This window comes from Pinus tabuliformis, chromosome 4_1, assembly GCF_031772625.1.
Source record: "Pinus tabuliformis cultivar Carrire ecotype Pingquan chromosome 4_1, CPIR1, whole genome shotgun sequence".
Lineage (NCBI taxonomy): Eukaryota > Viridiplantae > Streptophyta > Pinopsida > Pinales > Pinaceae > Pinus > Pinus tabuliformis.
This window is the reverse complement of record NC_142303.1, coordinates 246308353-246329590: the sequence shown is the minus strand read 5'-3', so window position 1 is coordinate 246329590 and position 21238 is coordinate 246308353. Positions and strand designations below refer to the sequence as shown.

Genomic DNA, 21238 nt, shown 5'->3' with positions numbered 1-21238 from the left:
TCTCCGAGAGGTGTAGGATTGATCTAAAGATCATCCCATTCTGACATGTATAAATGAAGTTATGAATTTATTTTGATTATGGACAAATTGTCAAGGTTGGCCAGCGAATTTATGTAGGCTCAAAAGCCCAACAATCACGTCTATTCATCCTCAATGTTAGCCTATAAATTCATGATGCCTCATTCTCATTTGGACATCACTCATCTTCACACATCTCTCTCTCCTCATCTGATTGGGTATAGATTTCTGGGCAGCTTCTCTCTCCATGTGCGATGGAAAGGACAACAATTTTTTGTTTTGACGTTGACCAACGTTGACTGAATTTCAGGAAGAGTTTGATCAACGTTGACCTGTTTGACTACGTTTTTGTGAGGGAAATAATTGTTTGGGCAGGCCGCATTTCTGGGCACAGAAATCGAGGCAATCTGTACTGTTTGACCAACCTTGATTGTGGTTAGGTCTGATCGCAGGTTGATTGTTTGACTAGACTTTGACTGGGCATAATTCGATTGTTTTGAGGGCTGTTTCATCTTTTTGTTTGGAGGCCGAAGTTGATTGAAGTTGACCGAATCTTTGAGGGTCAAATTTGCCCTTTTGACCAGCGTTGGCTTTTCTGTTTCGGGCTCTTTTGCTGCTGTTATAAATTTTCAGAATTTGTAATTGTACTATCTCTCTCTGCTGAACTATTGAAGACTAAAGGAAGATTTGATCAAGGGTTTCCCCACATTGGGGTTTGTCCTTGGTTGGTGCCACATCTTGTGTCCTCTTGTCTTGGCTTCTCTTCTACTATTTATGTTTATGTACTATCTGCATTTTGCTATCATGTTGATGTGATTGCTAATCTGAATATTGATACTAGGTTAATAAAGAAATTAAAGTAAAATTGCTCTAAAGCATAGAACATACCATTGTTGCCTAAAATTAACATGGTCTTAGAGCTGAGGTGAAGACAAAGCCCAAGCAAGAGTGAAAGAGCAATCACCAAAGACAGTTTTACAAGGACAAAAGACTCAATGAGTTCCTCATCCTACTTCTCGGCTGAAGACAAGCTCCATGATAAATCTAACTATCATGTATGGAAGATGTCTCTTGATTTGACCTTGGAAGAGAAGGAAGTGATGGATTATGTGCAGGGTAAAATCCCTGAGCCTCCTTCAAATTCACCGGCTGCTGTGAAGACGAAGTACAATAAGGCTGAAGTCAAAGCGAAGAAGATTATCAGGGATTCCATAGACAAGCATTTGGGGGCCTATATCTTTGAATTGAAAGTTATTAACACACAAGGCCAACAAAAATAACATGTGTGTCGGGCGTGCAACCCATCAACCTACTAGCAATGGGGGAGAAAAGACCTCCAAGGAGATATACGATAGGTTGGTCGGCATGTTCAAGGTTAGTAATGCTAATCAAATTCTCTTTCTCAAGAATAAGTTGAAGGATATTAAGAAGGGCAAGGGCGAGGACATTCAATCCTATTTCTTGAGGATTACTGAGATCAAGAATGATCTACTCTTGATTGGAGAAGTCATTCCTGACATGGAACTTACTCTCACCTCCCTTGGAGGACTCCCACCTGAGTTGTATGTATTTAGAACCACTATACTCAACAATGATTGAATTCCAGGGTTTGAAGAATTGATGTTGAGATGCATTCAAGAAGAAACAAGAATGGTGGAGCAAGAAATGCCTTCAACCCCATTGCATTCTCCGCTCATGCCAAAAGGAGGAATAATGCAGGGTCTAAAAGTCATTTCCACTGAAACCCTGGATCTAAGGGAGGAAGGAAGGGTAGGTGCTCTGTTTGCAATAAGTTTGGCCACTATGCAAGGGAGTGTCCTAATAAAAGGGATACACCTCAAGATGATGACTATCATAACAACTCCAGGGGCAACTTCAACAACAACAACAACAACAACAACAACGATCAAAGGAATGGTAGGTCCAATGGCAAAGGAAAAAGGAATGCGGGACATCAAGGAAATGATTGACCCTCCAAGAAATCAAGGAACTCAAGGTATGATGAATCCAATATGATGAATCCAATGTCGTTAACAATAAGCAAAAAGAGTACTATCTTTATCGGCCCTCTCCACTGCATCTCCTTTGGACACTTTGGGAAATTCGCTGATTGATAGTGGTGCCTCAAGGCACTTCACCGGATACAAGGAAGCCCTCTTTAATTTGATAGAAAAGGAGACAAACTTGGAGATCATCCTTGGAGACAATGCCACCTATCCCGTGAAGGGAGTAGGGAATGTTACCCTTCAATTAAATCAAGGTAACACTATTCATTTGCAAGAAGTACTATATGTACTTGATTTCAAGAAGAAGCCGATGTCCATTTCAGCAATGGAAGATAAAGGATTCAAGGTGGCTTTTATCGATGGAAAGGTACATGTTTGGAAAAGAAATTTGAAGGATGCTTTTACTCTTGGGTTCAGTGTTGACAGTTTGTATCAAGTTGGAGGAAGTCATTGGTTTCATGAGATGAAGTTGCCATTGATTAGGGATTATCATAATGCCCCTTCCTTACTTCTATGTCAATCTAGTGTCTATACTATTGACGTAGATTTGTATTATCACTAAACACTTATTATTATTATTATTGTACTATTAACAATAATACTTGAGTGACCTTTTGGTCTCAACACTCTTATTCTATTATATATTAAACCTTGTGCTTATTGTATGAATTATAATATAACATTGTGTTGAATAATTTTCTTTATAAAAGATTGATCATGCCTAGAAAAACTTCTTAAATATCTGACCTCATATTCTTTAGTATGTGAGTTTTACTAAATATTCTTCAGTGTTCGCATTTTACCACATATTCTTCAATAGGAAAGGCTCAGCATGTTCCTCGATGGGATCAAGTGTGAAACTTCATTGGATTCTGTTGATTTTGGGTACCAATGGATGTGCTCTAGCCTTGAAAATTGGTGGAGAGGCTAAGGCACATGAGATCTCTAAGTCTCAAAAATCGTTTGGAGAAATTCCACTTGGACGAGGAGTTGTTAAAATAATTAATATTTTTAATGGGTTCCTAAGTCTGAACTTGGGAAAATAAAAATATTAATGTGTATTAATAAATATGGGTGAGAAAGTTCTAAGTGACTAGGATCAAACTAGTTCTAATCTTTAGCCGTTGATTAGGGACTTAATCTCGACTGTTGATTCGTCAACATGAAAAGTATAAGAGGAGGCTTGAGGGTCAGTTGGAGATACACCAAGTGATCAAAGAATTTGATTTTCTGGGGCAAGGTTTGCTGAGGAAATCGAGTTAGTGATCAGAGTTGCAGCGAGGGGCAGTTCAACAAGGGATTTTCATTCGAGGCTGAAAAATACATAGTAGAAGGCAGTGCAGTGCCGGGAGAGACAGCGCAGGCCCTAGAAGGGTTGACACAAAGGCTGTAAAGTTGACGCAAAGGACGCAGAGGACTGACGTAGTGAGACACAGAGGGCTGACGCAGTGAGATGCAGAAGCCGTAGAGGCTGATGCTGGGCCTCAGAGTAGCGTTGGGGAAATTTTGTGGGGCAGACTGGGAGCAGATCAACAGATTTTAAGCCGGGAGAGACTGACGCAGCTCTTGGAGGAGTGATGCAGTTTCAGAGTAGTGCTTGGAGCAACTTTCGCTGTCTAGCATAGGGAACAACCTGTGGGGTTTGAACATCTAGTTGTTGATTTGCCAGAATATCTGTCTCCGGATAGAGGTACTACTGCCAAGGATATTCTCTGTTGGGTGATCCATTTCTGGCACCCTAGTTGTATTCACGAAATCTGCTTAATAATACAAACCCTCTATATGCTGCACCGGTTTTTCCGGGGACAATTGTCCAAAAATAATGGTGTCACTTGTGTTTATTTCAGTGCATGATCTGTATATTTGTGAAGGCTGCAATAGTGTTTACTTCGATGTTCATGCAATTAAATAACCTGTTAATGTAAAGAACAAGTAGGAGATTGTAAACCAGCAATTGCAGTAGGGGTTTCTGATGTGTTAGATTCGGAATTTTCACAGATTCAAGAACTTTAAGTGCCCATATTTTCTTTAGATTATTGTTTCACTTATCTATCATAAAGAAGGTCAGGGGGATATCATTGTACAATTCTTCAGTCCAATAGTCATAAAAGCCTTTCCATAGAACTACTTCCAATCCTTCCAAATGGGTCCTTGCATAGTGAGGTTGATTTTACAAAACATATTATCAAGTATGATCTTGCACAAAGCCATAAATGCCTTCTTGCCCATGGTCTGAAGCCTATGTGTGTGAATGCCTTCTGTCTAAAACATCTGGTTGCGAATGTCCTTCTCCACACCCCCATTTGTGGAAACCTTTTTCCGCCCTGCCTTTTCCCTAAATAAAGAGGGCTGAGTCAAATCTCCCTGGATCCTGCAGGTGATGGTTCGGAAATGCCCATCCCCATTTGGTGTCACTTAAATGTTCCCTATGGCTTCCAGGCCATAAGATTTAGAGAGTGCCTTCTAAATCTTTTCCCAATTGTAACAGTGACAATAAGTTGATACAATGTAATGTGATCTGGATATGTACTGTTGTATTTCTGTTTTATTCTTCATAAGTAAATCGATTGTTCATGTATATCAAGAAATATAAATTTTGATGTTTGCAAATATAAGTCTACATATGTATATGTATATGTATATATATGTTTGTATTCATGTATGTATGTATATTGATAATGCTAAAGGTCTCAATGCAGGACATTATTAGTTCTGTTATTTTTTTTTTTTTTTTTTCAGTTTTGCATGTATTAGATATGTTGTAATGCATTTTTTTGTTAAAGTTTATATTTATTTTTGTTCTCTACGTTTCTTGGTTTGTCCCTGCCATCCACTATTCATCCCTAATCAATCCCTGATTCCTCTTTTCCTTTTTTGGAATCTGGCTTTACTATTGAGCTGCTGAGAAAATTTTGTTTCATAGTTGATTTGCAATATTTGCTAGGCACGATGGCACCAATTCCCAATCCAAAAATTCCAAATAAATTCTAATCGCATGATATTTGGATTCCAAAGAAAATAAATCTAAAAAACGACTTGGTTCTCTTACACTGGATCACACAATGCCTAACTTGCATCATGTGTTGACATAAATATTTGATTGCATTGTTATTGTAATAATTGATGTGTGGCTTTGTTTCTTTTTCAATGTTTTATTTAATTTGCAAGTAACTATGGTTGCTTCTTTGATTCAACTTTTGACAATCTGGCAGAATTGATTTTAGTGTCATGCGATCATTTTTTTGTCTAGCGAAATTGACAAGAAAGATCTTGACCATGCATTCTGCAGAACATCATCTGTGGCAGACACATTGGCAGTATCAGTAAGATCAGGTCCTCAAACTGTTAGCCTTCAGCGGTGCTTTGGAATTGGACCAACAGCTGCTGGCAATTTACTTGCTGCAGCAGCTGTTAATGGGTCACGTCTACAATGCATTTTATTTAGCCATCTTGATCGCTTGGATATTCCTAGGGATATCTCCCTAAATGAGATAGAAGGCACTGATACAGAAACCAGCAAAGGTCTACATCCACACAAGTTAAATCTGAGCATCTCTGCTGGTGTTGGACTGCATATTCTTGCATTAAATAACTGTGCAAGTATTGGCCCCTTTGACTTGGAAACTGTGGTGAGTGCTTTATATTCCAGCTTTTCACATTTTGTAAGGTTTTATGTAATGCTATTTGATTTATACACTATTATATTAGATAATTCATGATAAAAGTTGTTGAATCAATGAATTATAGGCTACAACATGCCCGCTACTTGAAGTTTTGATGCTTGGAGGCTCTGTTGAAGGTTTTTACCTGTCACGGTTTGAGAATTTGTCTCAAGAAAGAGTACAATCTGCTGCATCAGCTCTTGTGAAGGCAGCAGAACATCTTCCAAGTTTACGTGTGCTGGAAATCACATTCTTTTCTAGCAGTGTTGCCCAATTTGTACGGTATGTACATGTTGGTAAATGGCATGAATTTAAAGTTATAGATTACATTCTTTTACTTTAACAGTTAAATTCATTTCTCATCACCTATAAAATTCAGTTGGCATTTTGCTGTTACTGTAATTGGTGAGGATAATACACTTCCTCTCTCATGTATAAAAAAAATATTTTCTGCACTTGGGAGATTTGAGAATAAGGCTTCTTAAATGGTCTTTATGCGTGGTATTATTATTTACAGTAGGCATATCTTACAGTGGTTGTGATGTTATACGTTTTAAGTTTTGCCATATTTCCAATGCAGAGATGTTTATATGTACTGCCACCCTTGCATCGATTATCCTGACAAGGCTGAACCCAAGGATAATATTAAGCCCTATTGGCTAGAAATCTTGAATTACAAGCTCATTTCTAGTGTTTAGTTGAAAGTCAGGATTTCTTCTAATCACACAGCCACGTAACAAATTTCCAAAACACAGCCACAGAAGCTTAAAATCTACCATACATTTCATTAGACATCAAGCTAGCGAGCTGAAAACTTCCATCACAAATTAGTTCTTAGAGTGAATTCTTGTGGTTGACTATTTAATACAGTGTTGCTGGAATTGTGTTTTTTGAAAAAAAATGGCAAGTGTCTGAAAAAGCAAAAAATTGTAAAGATGCAAAAATATCGGTAAAATCAGGAAACATAAGAAAAATTAAAAAATGCACAAATACTCATTTTTTTCCCAGAACTTTTAACATCTAAAGAGACAACAACATCGAATAAATGCATTGCCACATAAATATGAAAATATAACTAATATATAAGATGTATAAGATGTCTAGTGCTACATCACACATAAACACTGAATCATGTCTTGAATTCTAAGTCTCGACTCAGTCTCAAAATATTGACAAGAAGTATAATAAATGTATCTCATCATCATGAGTCATCTACAATGAAATAGACACATAAACTAGTGATTTCCTCTACCCCTTGTATGAGCAAAGGTAATTGCTAATGCATCTTCCTCCAAAGGAAGAAGGCCCTTTGGTTGGCGTTGGACTTTGATGTCTTCTAGAAAAAGTAGGAGGTAGAATCTGAATTTTCCTATTGGTGCTCGTGCTACTACTAAGTCCAATTGGCTTTGTTTTAGTCCATGAAGGTCGTCATGTCACCTCCTCCTCCTCCTCTACCTCTCTATCCCTTGCTACCTACTCTGGTGCTTCCTCCTTTAGCCGGTTAAGGACTGATTCCATGACAGGCTTCTTGGTCTCAACCCTCCATGCAATAGTGGTGTCAATCCCATCTTAATGAGATGGCATCCATGATAGGTGTTTTCCGAAGTTGTCTCACCCTTTCACCTACAATCGAAGATTGTAGTAGGTGTAGACCATGTCATTAAGGTGCTCTCAACTCATCATAGGAAGGGGATTTGTACCCTGGGTCAATCACAACATCAATCATAGGTTGGTAGAATGGATTGTTCTTGGCAATGTTGGAAGGAATGTCACTCTGTTGAAAACACCTACCCATTGGCCTGTCAACTTCTTCTCCTTTTTTACAAGCATTAACCTGATAGAAGGTTGTGCACCAGGTGCGGTTCTAAGAACAAAGAAATACGAGGTTGATGTGTGGTCGACCATTTTGGAAGGTGATGTTGAAGAACTACTCTCACTTCTTCCCCCCTTTGCAACTTGACTTCTCACAGCTTCCTTGTTCTATTTGGCCACATCTTTATCTTATAGTGCTTTGGTGGCAATATGAATGATTTCCAAACTTGCTTTTGAGCAAAGTTCTATATCATGTCTTGGAATTTGTGCAAGGTGGAATTTCAATTGGGATATTCCCCTCGTCATATTTGTTGGCTATAATAGCCAGTTATGAAGCAAGGGGCACAAAGAATTTAGAGAAGAAAATCCTCAAAGGGGAAATTATATTATAAAAACATTCTTGTGTGCATTTAGATTGTACAAAAAGATAGGTAACCATAACATTTATGTCAAAATTAGTTTTTTAGTTCAAACAATTTTCATAACTATCCCCATGAATCTTTCCATAAATCTCTTCAACAATCTTCATCCCTAACCTCACTCATTTCTCCTAATCTCTCATTCTTGCCAAGACTTGTATTTTAGGTCTACTTCATTACATTTTCATCACATAATTTAGACATTAATTATGATTCACAAGTAGGAGTTATTCCTTCATACTACTTAACGAGTGTTTGTGATTTCAATATCTTCATTTGCCCTTTGAACTAGTCCCGTCTTCATCTTCAATCTTCTGCACTCTTCTTCTTTGGTCTTTTTCTTTCATTTTCATTTTCTTTAACTTTCATCTTGTATTTACAAACATAGATAATGTATTTGTTGAAGTCCACATAAAAAAGTTACCATCCATTGGAATACATTGGTCACTAGATATTGTATTCTCCAGTTTTATAGGAAACTTTTCGTGTATATGGTTCAACAACATATCTTTATACTTATACCTTTAACTCCCCCCTACATCATCATTGATCAACTTAGGTTTTCTTTGGCTTACCTATAATCATACTCTAGATTTTCTTGGATTACCCTTAACCATGCAAACCTTAGGTGATTTCAACTTACCACAAACATACATTACATCAAGTGGTTTCCAATGTCCACAAACCTTCCTCAACAAGTGGTTATTGAGCACCACATACTTTTCGATTGGGGTATACTTGCCTCAAGGCTTCCATCACATTGACTTAGGTACACTCGATTTGAATTTCCATTTTGACAAATCTTGCTGTTATACAAACATTTCCTTTCCTTATCAAATATATTATTGACCATTGAACATTTTAGGGATGTTGCTTTTCATTGATTCATTGCATTTGCATTCCAATTCTAATCACAAGATACTATTATTTTTACCTTGCTTCATGTCCCCCTTGCCTCTTCATTCTTGCATTATCATTCTCTTTGTTATCAACTTCCTAAATCTTTCACTGCACTTGCATAAAGTGTTTCGTATAGGAAGGATGTCTACATCCGACAAGACCCCTATGACACTAGATTGTTAAACTTAATTGAATCACTATTGTCATGATTTGACATAAGTCAAACTTGACTCGACTGTACTCATTATGTAGCTAGGATCTTTAACTTGCACTCGGGCTCGACTTAGTAAACTTTTAAACTTTTACTCTACTTGCCTTTTGATTTACATCTAGGTGTCAAATACCACTGAACATGCATCGAAAACTTTATTGTAAGCATTTCATAGATTTGTAACACTTTGACTCTCAACATGTAATCCTTCTACATGCTCCATGACTTTAATTTACCTTTGACATTATCATTGACTTTATTACATAACCAACTTCTTTTAAGACACTATTGTAATATATTTAAAAAACTTGAACCTTTTACTTTGAATCAAAATAACATCCGATACTATCACTTGTGACTAAAAACTTTACAATGCTTTTTCATTCATGCATAAACTTTAGTCTCGTTTGACACCTTAATACTATTTTAAAAGTAACAAGGAAAACATAACATATATCTTTAATGCTTTTTTGAAAATTTCCTTCCACGATGTCATTAATCATGAATATGATCTAAACCTTTCATTTTGCTCCCTTCATAAAGCACTTTTCAAAAATAAACTTTATACCTTTATGTTGACTCTAATCTTCTTTGATAAACTTCGTTTTTTCCATAATTTGTACTCTATCCATGCTCTTCATTTCTACATTGTCTGTTGATTTTCCATCCCTATCACCATAATTGTCAGTCTCTTCTTAGCAATTCATGCACTGCCTTCTCTATGCCTATGCATGTGTTGTTGCTTCTTAGATCCAAACACGTGCTACATTTTATGCTTGGCAATGTTGTGATGTGTCAACACAAATTCTGTTGCAAAGTTCCTCAAGCAGGTATTGCAAACATGTTTTTAGTTTTGTTATGATAGCCATCTAGGCTTCTATCAATTGCGCCTCGCTCTCTAGATTGCTCAATTTTGGGTTCTAATAATATCCACAACCTTTGTATAACATAGGATTTATGTTTGAAACGTTATCAATCTATAAATTATGACCAGGATCACGCCAAGTTGCGAATCATCCACACCATGAACTTGGATAAGGAATCTTCAAAATATGACTTATCCAGGCATCTCATACTATGAACAAAATCAAAGTTTCAGTGTGGCTCAAACTTCATTTCCATTCAGCTAAAGGGTATTTCTCAGCTGATTTCACTAGGAAATATTTAAGCTTCAATGCAACATATTATATGCCCATGAATGCAAAACCTTGAAAATTGAATGCATGAGCTTCAGATCCCACAATGGTAAAATACATCCCTTCGTCAACAATTTTGATTCCAATGCCATTGATAAATGGCTGATCTTCTCATATGCTTTATTAACCTCATTCATAAGTATGCTCCTCTTGCACTCCCACTACCTCTACAATGCTTATGTCTCCTCCAATGCTTAGGTGAGCATCACACTCGACTCCTTTGCTTATCCTCCAAAGCCAATGATAATGGAACCATTTCTACAACTTCCTTGATCTCCTTCATGTGAAAGGATCTCCTAGACAGTGCAATATAGTACAACGACTCCCCAACCGGAGAAACTCCCTTCACGTGGCAACAACACTCCTCATGACTCCTTTACCAACGCGCTTACAACTTTCACATTAACTTGAAACAATAAACATAGCTTAGTGCAACAACAAGGCGCTAGCTACTTCCTCATGATGCGACCCAAATAATTGGTTTCACTTCTCAATTCATGGATTTATTTTATGGACAATGATTTCAATCAAATCAATGCACGTTCAGGTTGATCTTATATGTTACCATAGGCAATTTCCTTTCACCCCCATTCACCAGGTTTTGGTACCAAATGTTTGCTATAGTAGCCAAGTAGGAAGCAAGGGACAAAATTTAGAGAAGAAAACCCCAAATGGAAAATTATATTATAAAAACATTCTCGTGTGTGTTTGTATTGTACAAATGGTCAATGATTGGTGAACTTAACAATCATGTCAAAATTAGATTTTTAGTTCAAACGATTTCCTTAACTATCTCCACAATATCTCCATGAACCTCTCCATAAATCTCCTAAGCAATCTTCATCCCAACATCACTCATTTCTACTAATCTGTAGACTTCTATGGTTGGTCTACTTCATTACATTTTCATCACATAATTTAGACATTAATTATGATTCACAAGGAGTTATTCCTTCAATATGCTTCCCACACAACTTGCATTTTCAGTTTTGTCTATTGAATCCCTCCCACCATATGGTCGAAATTTCTTGGCATTTTAGTCTTCAAAGTAATGATTAAGCATGGGAAAAAAATGAAAAATTTAAAATCAACATTTTGTAGAATCAAAATACATAAAAATTGCATAAAAAAATACAAATCTAAATTATGCATAAATGATAGATCTTGTATAGTCCAACAAAAATATAAGGAAAAAGAGGGAAACTCTTAGGCTCGCAAAACCTATAAAAAATTTGTAAAAAAAGGAGGATGTGGACATTCTTGCAAATACAACACTACGCTGTGGGAATTTGGGAAAGCTGTCCCACTCCATAATAAGTTGACGATGGTAAACAAAACATACTATGCTCATACCCACAAATGCATCCCACGGTTGAGGGAAAACAATCCCCACTCCAAAAGAACACAACAATGACAAAAGAATGTCGTGTCCTCCTCCTCCTTGGCTCAAGCAAAATTGGTCTCTCCCTCCTTTGCTCTCCAACCCTTTCTTTGTGTGCAAAATGAGGTGAAAATACCCAAAATTACGTCTTAAAGCGCTTTTCCTTGCAACCCAATGATTGTTACTAACACATTTCGTGATTTATCACGATTTTTTTACCCTAAATCTCTTTGGGGTTTTTAAAAATAAATTTTCAACCCTAGGTAGATTACTTTCTTATAATTTTTAAGCAAAATTACTTATTGAAATTTAAAACAAAAGTTTTAGATCATAGAATGATGACATTGTGGAACATTAATTGGAGAATAAACAACAAAAGTAATAAAATAATTTCCAAATACATAGCAAATTTTCTACTTGTTGACCTAGATTGTCATTGATGTCAATATGGCAATATTCTAGGAGAAGCCGAGCAAGAAGCCATGAGGAGAAACCAGAGGAAATCCAAGACAGTGAAGCCACTGGAGAGAATATCGGAAGTCATAGGAGCTATCAAAGCAGAGGAGGTCATTGGAAGCCACGAGAAACAAAGAGAAACACATATTGGAGGTGCATAAGCAGAGGAGCATAAATAGTGTTAACAGAGGACCCATGTCATGAGAAAGAGGAAGAATATCAGAGAAGAGCTATTGGAGCAGTGTATCGAAGGCCATAGGAGCGATAAGCCAAGACAATGCAGATCAAAACAATATCTATATATATATATATATATCGGAGAGAATATATTATAGCGGAGAAGTATATATTATAGCGGAGCAATATCTATATATATATATATAGTGGGGCAGTGTATATATATACCGAATTGTGGATTGCGATATTGGCGGGTTCTGTTATGTGCCACTATCCAAAACCCTCGACTGCGATATATATATATATATATATATATTATAGATGCGATATATATGCGGACCCGCTGCACCATTATAAACTGCCCTATTGTTATATCGCATCTGCCCATCAGAACTCTCATAGCGCAAGTTATGAAGTGCTGTCACTCCCGAACCACCGATTGCGATATGTATGCGGACCCGCTGCAACATTATAATACGAGTAATTGAAATATCGCATCTGTTGAATCGCAATGTTCAAAAGAATTGGCACACTATAAACTGCGATTGCGATATATATTTGGACTCGACGGGTGTATTAACTTCCGTCTAATACAATATCGCATCCGGTTCAATTGCAAGACTCGAAGGAGTGTAACGACATAAATGCCGATTGCGATATACTATGCGGATCCGATAGCTCCATAAAATATACCTTATGTAATATTGTGTCCGGGTATCGGGGAATTGGCTATGTTATGTGCAAATATGCCAATTGCGATAAAGTTGTGGAGGAGCGGACCCGATGAAGTTATAGATGCGGGCGTAATGCATTTGAAGTCCGGCCTTATGTGTTTGGAGGGGTTTTCAGTGTATTCCATGTATATCCTTGTATTCCGATAAGTAATGTTGCCCAGGTTTAAAAGCTTAAGGCCTTGTCATATTAAAGCTCCGATTGCGATTGCGATTGTGATGTGGCATGTGGGACCTTCCTGCTGGTACAGTCTCTCCAATGAAATCCTCCGTAAACAATGAAGTCTAATGTATGAATACTATCAAAGGAAAAAGGACCTCTCTGATATTTTTAATAAGCAACATTTCTTTGTATTTCGACCTCTCTTCCTCCTGAACGTGTCCAATGAGCGTTGGAAGCCAGAGATTGGGAAGCCGAAGATCAAGTGATCAAAGGAGGAAGCCAAAAGGTCGAGCGAGCACAGAGGAAGCGAAAGTTCAAGCAAGCGAAAGGGAAGCCAAAGATTAGGCGTACCAATATAAGAAAACAAAGAATTGCCTTATGCTGTTGTTGTTGAAAAAATGGAAGAAATAGAGGCAGCCGTAGGTCCAACGGAATAGAAAAGGGCTGAAGGTCCAACAGGGCAAGAAGTAGTCGAAGGACGAGCAACTTTGTTGATCGTGTTACACTGTGAAAGACTCAGACTTGTGATGAATTAATCAAATACACAATGCATTCTGAATAACAATTCTATGATGTAATAAATAAAGTTTTATCTGACATTGTTTGGAAGGGAGAAGTAGCCAACAGAGAAGCAGTCACTCCTGAAGCATTTACTGTGACAGTTACAACAGATGCTTGAAAAAGAGAGTTGGTTCTTGTGTAGAGCTTAGTGCAGCTAATTGCAGACTCACTAACGCTATGTAGAGACATTATCAGAGATCATGATGGCTATTTGATATGATCATGAGATAACTTTTGCAGACTTTGTGTGGACAGTATGAACTATGAAGAGTTGTATAGACTTCTTCATATGAAGACTGATTGCCATTGATGCTGTAGCATGGAGACTACAGTGAAGCTGTAAATAGACAAAACTCAGTAAAGAAGAGTTCTAAGAGTAGAACATTACTATCAAACATGTCTTGACAAGATTGGTTCGGAGCCCTTGGGGTTGGTGCTTCAGAAGTTGGAAGGATTGGTGTCCTTGGAGTTGGTGCTCCTATATCCAAGGTTGGAGCCCTTGAGGTTGGTGCCTCAGAACTGGAAGGATTGGTGTCCTGGGAGTTGGAGCTCCTAAGTCCAAGGTTGGTGCCTTGACAAAACAGAGTTTGGTGCTCTGGAGGTTGGAGCCTCACAAAAGTCCAAGTTGGTGCTTGGCAACGGATTGGAACCATATATATATTGTATCTATTTTATTGCAAAGATTATATTAATAAAAGCATTTACTCTTGTTGTTCGTCTTGTGTTTTGAATATAAATATTTTAACTGGTAAAATAACAATTGAACCCCCCCAGTATTTCCAACAATTGGTATCAGAGCCAAGTTTCTTCATTCAAAGCCTAACAGCTTGAAGGTTGATCTTTAGAACACAAATGAGAACTTTAATATATGGGAAGCAAGAATGAGGAATTTCTTAAAGACTCAAGGCATTGAAATCTGGAAATAAGTAATTGTTGATAGCATGATGGATGGAGAATCCAAGGAGTACAATGAAAAATCAATGAAGGCAATCTTGAATGGGCTACTTGATTCTACAAAGAACATTGTAGGAAAATATTCATCAGCAAAGGGTATATGGGGCAAACTTCATGACCTTTAGTCAAAAGGAGCATTGACCATGACCATCAGTCAAGAAGATGATGGAAATCAAGAAGAAAATCCAGAAACCATCATAGAAGCTGAAAATGAGAATGATGACATCAAGGCTAAAGAAGACCTAGAAGATGAAGAGAATGAAAAAGATTTTGTAGAATATCTCCTCGTTCAACTTACAGCTGCCATGGAAGAGATTATCAATTTGAAAAAGGAAAACAAGGAACTTAAGAAGAAAGCACTAGCTGGTGACCAAGATCAAACAAGGGAGAAAGTTGACCTTGTCAAGCTTCAAGTACAAGAAGAGGATGAAGAGCTTGCCAAGCTTAAGAAGGAATTTCATCAAAGCAAAAGAAAGCATCATGAAGAAGTCATATCCATGACAAATCAATTGGATAAAGCAAAGAATGGGAAGATGCCTTGTCAAGACAACTTGAACTAAGGCACAATAGCTTGAACAAACTTGAAGAAGAGATTGGTTAGTACAAGCTAGAGGTCTCCTCTCTCAAATCTCAACTACAAGAAGCAAGAAAGTTAGCACAAGGAGCTGAGAAGACAATGGAAACATTGGCAATCATAGAAGAATAGGTCGATGAAGCAAAAAAGGAGAGAAACACCATGGTATGTCAACTAAAAGCAAAGGATGAAGAAATCTTCAAATTAAAATCCAACATTAAACTTCTCAAGGCTGAAACATGTAAAGCTACAAGGATCAAGAAAGAAATGGAGAGTAGTCTAGCAAAGGAAAATGAAGAAAAATCTTCAAAATGAAGTCAGATATTATCTCCCTTAAAATAAAAGCAAATGAAGCTACTCATATTAAGGAAGAAATTGAGAAACAATTTGCTAAGAAGAATAATTAGTGTGAAAGATTGGAAGGAGAGATTGTCTTCCTCAGGAAAAAGGTTGAAGGGATGAACAAAACCTTGAAGAGCTCTCAAGCCTTGGATGACATGCTCAACCATCAAATATGTCCATTTGATAAATCAGGTCTCGGGTATGCAGGTGAATCCTCAAACAAGAATGATAATGCTTCAAACAAAGGGATGTGAAGAAGCCAAAAAGAAATGGTGATGCTCCCAATTCCAGCAAAGGTAGGAGAAAAATCAAGGCAACAATGGAAGAAATCCTGCTCCAAGAAGAAATGTAGATAATGTCAAGGATGCTAGAAGCAATGGTTATCATCAAAAGATCTCAAGACAGAATGACTTCAGAAGTACATCAAGGAAATCTCCATCTCCCAGTTACCAAAGTTTATTTCTTGGTTATTGTTATTCTTGTACAAACTTTGGTCACATGGCAAAAGATTGTGAAGCATATCATAAAGATAGATGTTATGGTCCCCAACCATATCTTAAAGATAGATATTATGGTCCCCAACAATCTCCAAGGAGCAAGAAGAAATCATGAATTCTTATTCATGAACAATGTAGAATGCTTCAAGTGTCATAACATTGGTCATATGGCACGTGATTGTAACTTAACTTGGGCTCTTACACAAGCGAGAACCATGCAAAAGAAGAAAGTTACACAAGTATGGAGAAGGAAGCAAATACAATCCAAAAGTCCCTTGAACTCTCTAGCCAACAACACATGTTATTGGCCTGATTGTTGACAATCTAAGCATTTGATGGGAAGACTTTGCCAAAAGAGATGATGCCTACAGTTAGGGGGAGCCTATGATTCTTGATCATTATTGTAGAAGCTATTAGTGAAAGGGGTCCTTATGAAATCCTTGTTGAGCTATATTAACAATCATTCATTGATAAAGATCATTTCTCAAGAACACTCCATTGAAGAACTTGATCTCTCAAACTATTCTTTGGACTGGTGTTGAAGATGTTTTCCACTTGATCACTAAGTAGAAATTGGAACAACAAAGAATGTCATCTAATACTAGAGAAATAGGGCAAATAACTATGTTGTTGATATTACAGATGTTAAATGACTCGACTTAGGGATTTGATGTGAGAACAGGTGGATTATGGACACAAATAGAGGCAACCTCCAAACAAACAAATAGATCTGGATTGGAGCATGAAGCAAGAGCAGTTGGCAGCATCTCTAACCAAAACTGAAGCATTGCAAAAAGATGCAAATCAACAAAAAGAATTTGAAAGACTGTCACAGATTGGATATAAAAATCAACTAGTGGAGATAACTTGCAGAAACTTTTACAAGAACACAAGGAAAAGATGGCTCATCAAAAATACTATAGAAAGGAGAATGTTGTGCAGTCGAATATAGCTCAGTAACTTAAGGAGAAGCACAGAAATACAAAGGAACTCTGATCTAAAGAGAGAGAGCAAGAAAGACAATTTCAGTGGAATTTTCTCTTGATTCAGACTATGAAGGCCTCTTAATTTTGACTGTGGAGACAACAGAGTATGGATTGAAGCATAAAAACCTAGACTTGATCATTTGGTCTATGTCTATTTGCAATCTGTTTGAAAGCATTGAAGTGGAGCATCCTTAAGCATTGTTGAAGCCATGATAAAGTAGTTTTGAGACATGAAGAGGGGATAATGTGCTAATTGATGATAAATCATCAATCCCTCTCTCTTGAGTAAAAAGAAGAGCACTATTACAGGGGGAGTAACATACTCATGAAGATCTACTATTCATAAAGAACAGAAGCAATTTGACAGGAGGAGTCTTTGAGCACTCCTTTGCCATCGATGTCAAAGGGGGAGAGAAGAAGAATATTGCCATCAATAACAAAGGGGGAGATTGTTGACCTAGATTGTCATTGATGTCAATATGGCAATATTCTAGGAGAAGCGGAGCAAGAAGCCATGAGGAGAAACCAGAGGAAAGCCAAGACAGTCAAGCCACTGGAGAGAATATCGGAAGTCATAGGAGCTATCAAAGCAGAGGAGGTCATTGGAAGCCACGAGAAACAAAGAGAAACACATATCGGAGGTGCATAAGCGGAGGAGCATAAACAGTGTTAACAGAGGAGCCATATCATGAGAAAGAGGAAGAATATCAGAGAAGAGCTATCGGAGCAGCGTATCCGAGGCCATAGGAGTGACAAGCCAAGACAATGCAGATCAGAACAATATATATATATATATATATATATATATATCGGACTGCTGATTGCGATATCAAGGGGTTCTATTATGTGCAACTATCCAAAACCCTCGACTGCGATATATATATATATATATATATATATATATATATTTATATATTTATATGGATCCACGGACCATTACATTATGATGTAATATAATATTGGCAGAAATCAAGAAATGGGTTAAAGTTAAGTGTTGACCGTCGAATCGTGAGCAGATCAACAGTGGAGGATCGCTAAGGAATACCACTTAATATCATATCATAAGTTATAAAGGGATGGCACATTAAATGTGCGTTTGCGATATATATATATGCGATATATATGTGGACTCGCTGCACCATTATAAATTGCCCTATTGTTATATCGCATCCGCCCATCAGAATTCTCATAGCGTTAGTTATAAAGGGCTGTCACCCTCGAACCACCGATTGCGATATGTATGCAGACCCGCTACAACATTATAATACGACTTATTGAAATATTGCATTTGTTGAATCACAATGTTCAAAAGAATTGGCACACTATAAATTGCGATTACGATATATATTTGGACCCGACGAGTGTATTAACTTCCGTTTAATACAATATCATATCCAGTTCAATTGCAAGACTTGAAGGAGTGTAACGACATAAACACCGATTGCGATATACTACGAGGACCCGATAGCTCCATAAAATATACCTTATGTAATATCACGTCAGGGTATCAGGGAATTGGCTATGTTATGTGCAAATCTGCCAATTGCGATAAAGTTGTGGAGGAGCGGACCCGATGAAGTTATAGATGCGGGCGTAATGCATTTGAAGTTTGGCCTTATGTGTTTGGAGGGTTTTATCGTGTATTCCATGTGTATCCTTGTATTCCGATAAGTAATGTTGCCCGGGTTTAAAGGCTTAAGGCCTTGTCATATTAAAACTTTGATTGCGATTGCGATTGTGACGTGGCATGTGGGACCTCCCTGCTGGTACAGTCTCTCCAATGAAATCCTCCGTAAACAATGAAGTCTAATGTATGAATACTATTAAAGGAAAAATGACCTCTCTGATATTTTTAATATGCAACATTTCTTTGTATTTCAGCCTCTCTTCCTCCTGAACGTGTCCAATGAGCGTTGGTGAACACGAAGAGATAGAGGAAGCCAGAGATCGGGAAGCCGAAGATCAAGCGATCAAAGGAGGAAGCCAAAAGGTCAAACGAGCACAGAGGAAGCAGAAGTTCAAGTAAGCGAAAGGGAAGCCAAAGGTCAGGTGTACCAATATAAGAAAACAGAGAATTGCCTTATGCTGTCGTTGTTGAAAAACTGGAAGAAATAGAGGCAACCATAGGTCCAGCGGAACAGAAAAGGGCCGAAGGTCCAGCAGGACAAGAGGCAGTGGAAGGACGAGCAACTCTGTTGATCGTGTTACCCTGTGAAAGACTCAGACCTGTGATGAATTAATCAGGTACACAATGCATTGTGAAGAACAATTCTGTGATGTAATAAATAGAGTTTTATCTGACATTGTTTGAAGGGAGAAGTAGCCAGCAAAGAAGTAGTCACTCCTGAAGCATTCACTGTGACAGTTAGAACCAATGCTTGAAATAGAGAGTTGGTTCTTTTGTAGAGCTTAGTGCAGCTAATTGCAGACTCACCAAAGCTGTGTAGAGACATTATCGGAGATCATGATGGCTATTTGATATCATCATGAGATAACTTTTGCAAACTCTATGTGGACAGTATGAAGAGTTGTATAGACTTCTTCATATGAAGACTGATTGCCATTGATGCTATAGCATGGAGACTACAGCGAAGCTGTAAACAGACAAAACTCAGTAAATAAGAGTTCTGAGAGCAGAACATTTCTATCAAACATGCGTTGACAAGATTGGGTCGGAGCCCTTGGGGTTGGTGCCTCAGAAGTTAGAAGGATTGGTGTCCTTGGAGTTGGTGCTCCTATATCCAAAGTTGGTGCCTTGACAGTAGAGGGTTGGAGCCCTTGAGGTTGGTGCCTCAGAACTTGAAGGATTGGTGTCCTGGGATTTGGTGCTGCTAAGTCCAATGTTGGTGCCTTGACAAAACAGAGTTGGAGTTGGTGCTCTCGAGGTTGGAGCCTCACAAAAGTCCAAGTTGGTGCTTGGCAATAGATTGGAGCCTCATATATATTGTATCTATTTTATTGCAAAGATTATATTAATAAAAGCATTTACTCTTGCTGTTCATCTTGTGTTCTGAATATAAATGTTTTAACTGGTAAAATAACAATTGAAAAGAAATAGTGATTCACCCCCCCTCTCAGTATTTCCAACACTACTAATTCAAAATCAGCGTTTCATTACAATATTCAAATATTACAATGGCTTCCCACACTGGTAAAATTCGTCTATTGAGAAAGATTAACCCAGAACAAAACCTCGCTGATGTATGCCTTGATTTGTACGGCCTCCTCAGGAAAATCTTATAGCTGATTTGCTAGATGAATCAAACACCCCACTGTTGCTTTTGCGTCCAATCATAATGTCTCCTTTTGCTGGTGCATACGACCTCCACTAATTATCTGAGGTCAATTCTGTGAAAATTTCACCACTGAAATCCTATTGCAACAACTAGACTTATTTCTTCTAACAGTAATTAATTTAACAGTGTATTGCTATGGAAACAATGAAATAATCACATTGCAATCTTCACAAAATCAAACACTACAGAAGCTAAATTGGAAACTGAGAAAACACTGGTGCGCACACAAAAAAATTTGACACAAACATTTTTGGACAAACGTTGATCGAACCTAGTTACATTAATCTCAACCCTAGTTGAGGCTTTTTATTATTAAGCAACAGTGAGAAATTATGAGTATAATAAATATCGCCAAACTAGCGACTCTAATGAAGAGGAATACTAACAAAAATTATCCGAGGGGAATTGCCCTCTCTCCGAGCATCCCAACACTTAATTGTCTTTGAAAAGCTAGCTGTCCAACCAGCCTTGCGCAGTGTTGAAGGAAATGTAACTAGGTTCGGTCTTCATAAATTTACTTTTGATATTTGTATTTATTCAAGAAAAGAAATATTATTTTTATAATATATGTCAATGAGTTTCTTGCTCATTGAAATAGGTCTAGCACATGTTAAAGTGCTATAGGTGAGTCAAATAGTCAAAAGAAAATGTTGAAGACCTTAAGGGCATGTTGCACCATGTATATGTTTGTATAAGAGTCAAAGAATATCCCTCCAAGCAAAGTCAAGTCTCCTCCAAAGCAAAGGCACCATCAAAGAAGCTATCTGAAGCAAAGACATCAAGTTGGCCTACAAATAGCTAGTCGGCCTAAAGGAGGGACAAACCTCTATATATAGAGGTTGTCCACTCCCTCATAATGTCAAGCAATCACCTCTGAAATCAGCGAAGGTAGGAAG

At 37.6% G+C, this 21238-nt stretch overlaps 1 protein-coding gene across 1 annotated transcript in view; it reads left to right on the top strand.

The window, feature by feature from the left end:
• LOC149175196 (uncharacterized) overlaps positions 1–21238 on the top strand; it is a 101188-nt gene that overhangs the window by 32271 nt on the left and 47679 nt on the right. The window contains exons 2-3 of the mRNA XM_089419541.1: positions 5314–5653; positions 5772–5968. Of these exons, the coding sequence (XP_089275667.1) occupies positions 5314–5653; positions 5772–5968 (537 nt within the window). The remainder of the gene's footprint in view (positions 1–5313; positions 5654–5771; positions 5969–21238) is intronic.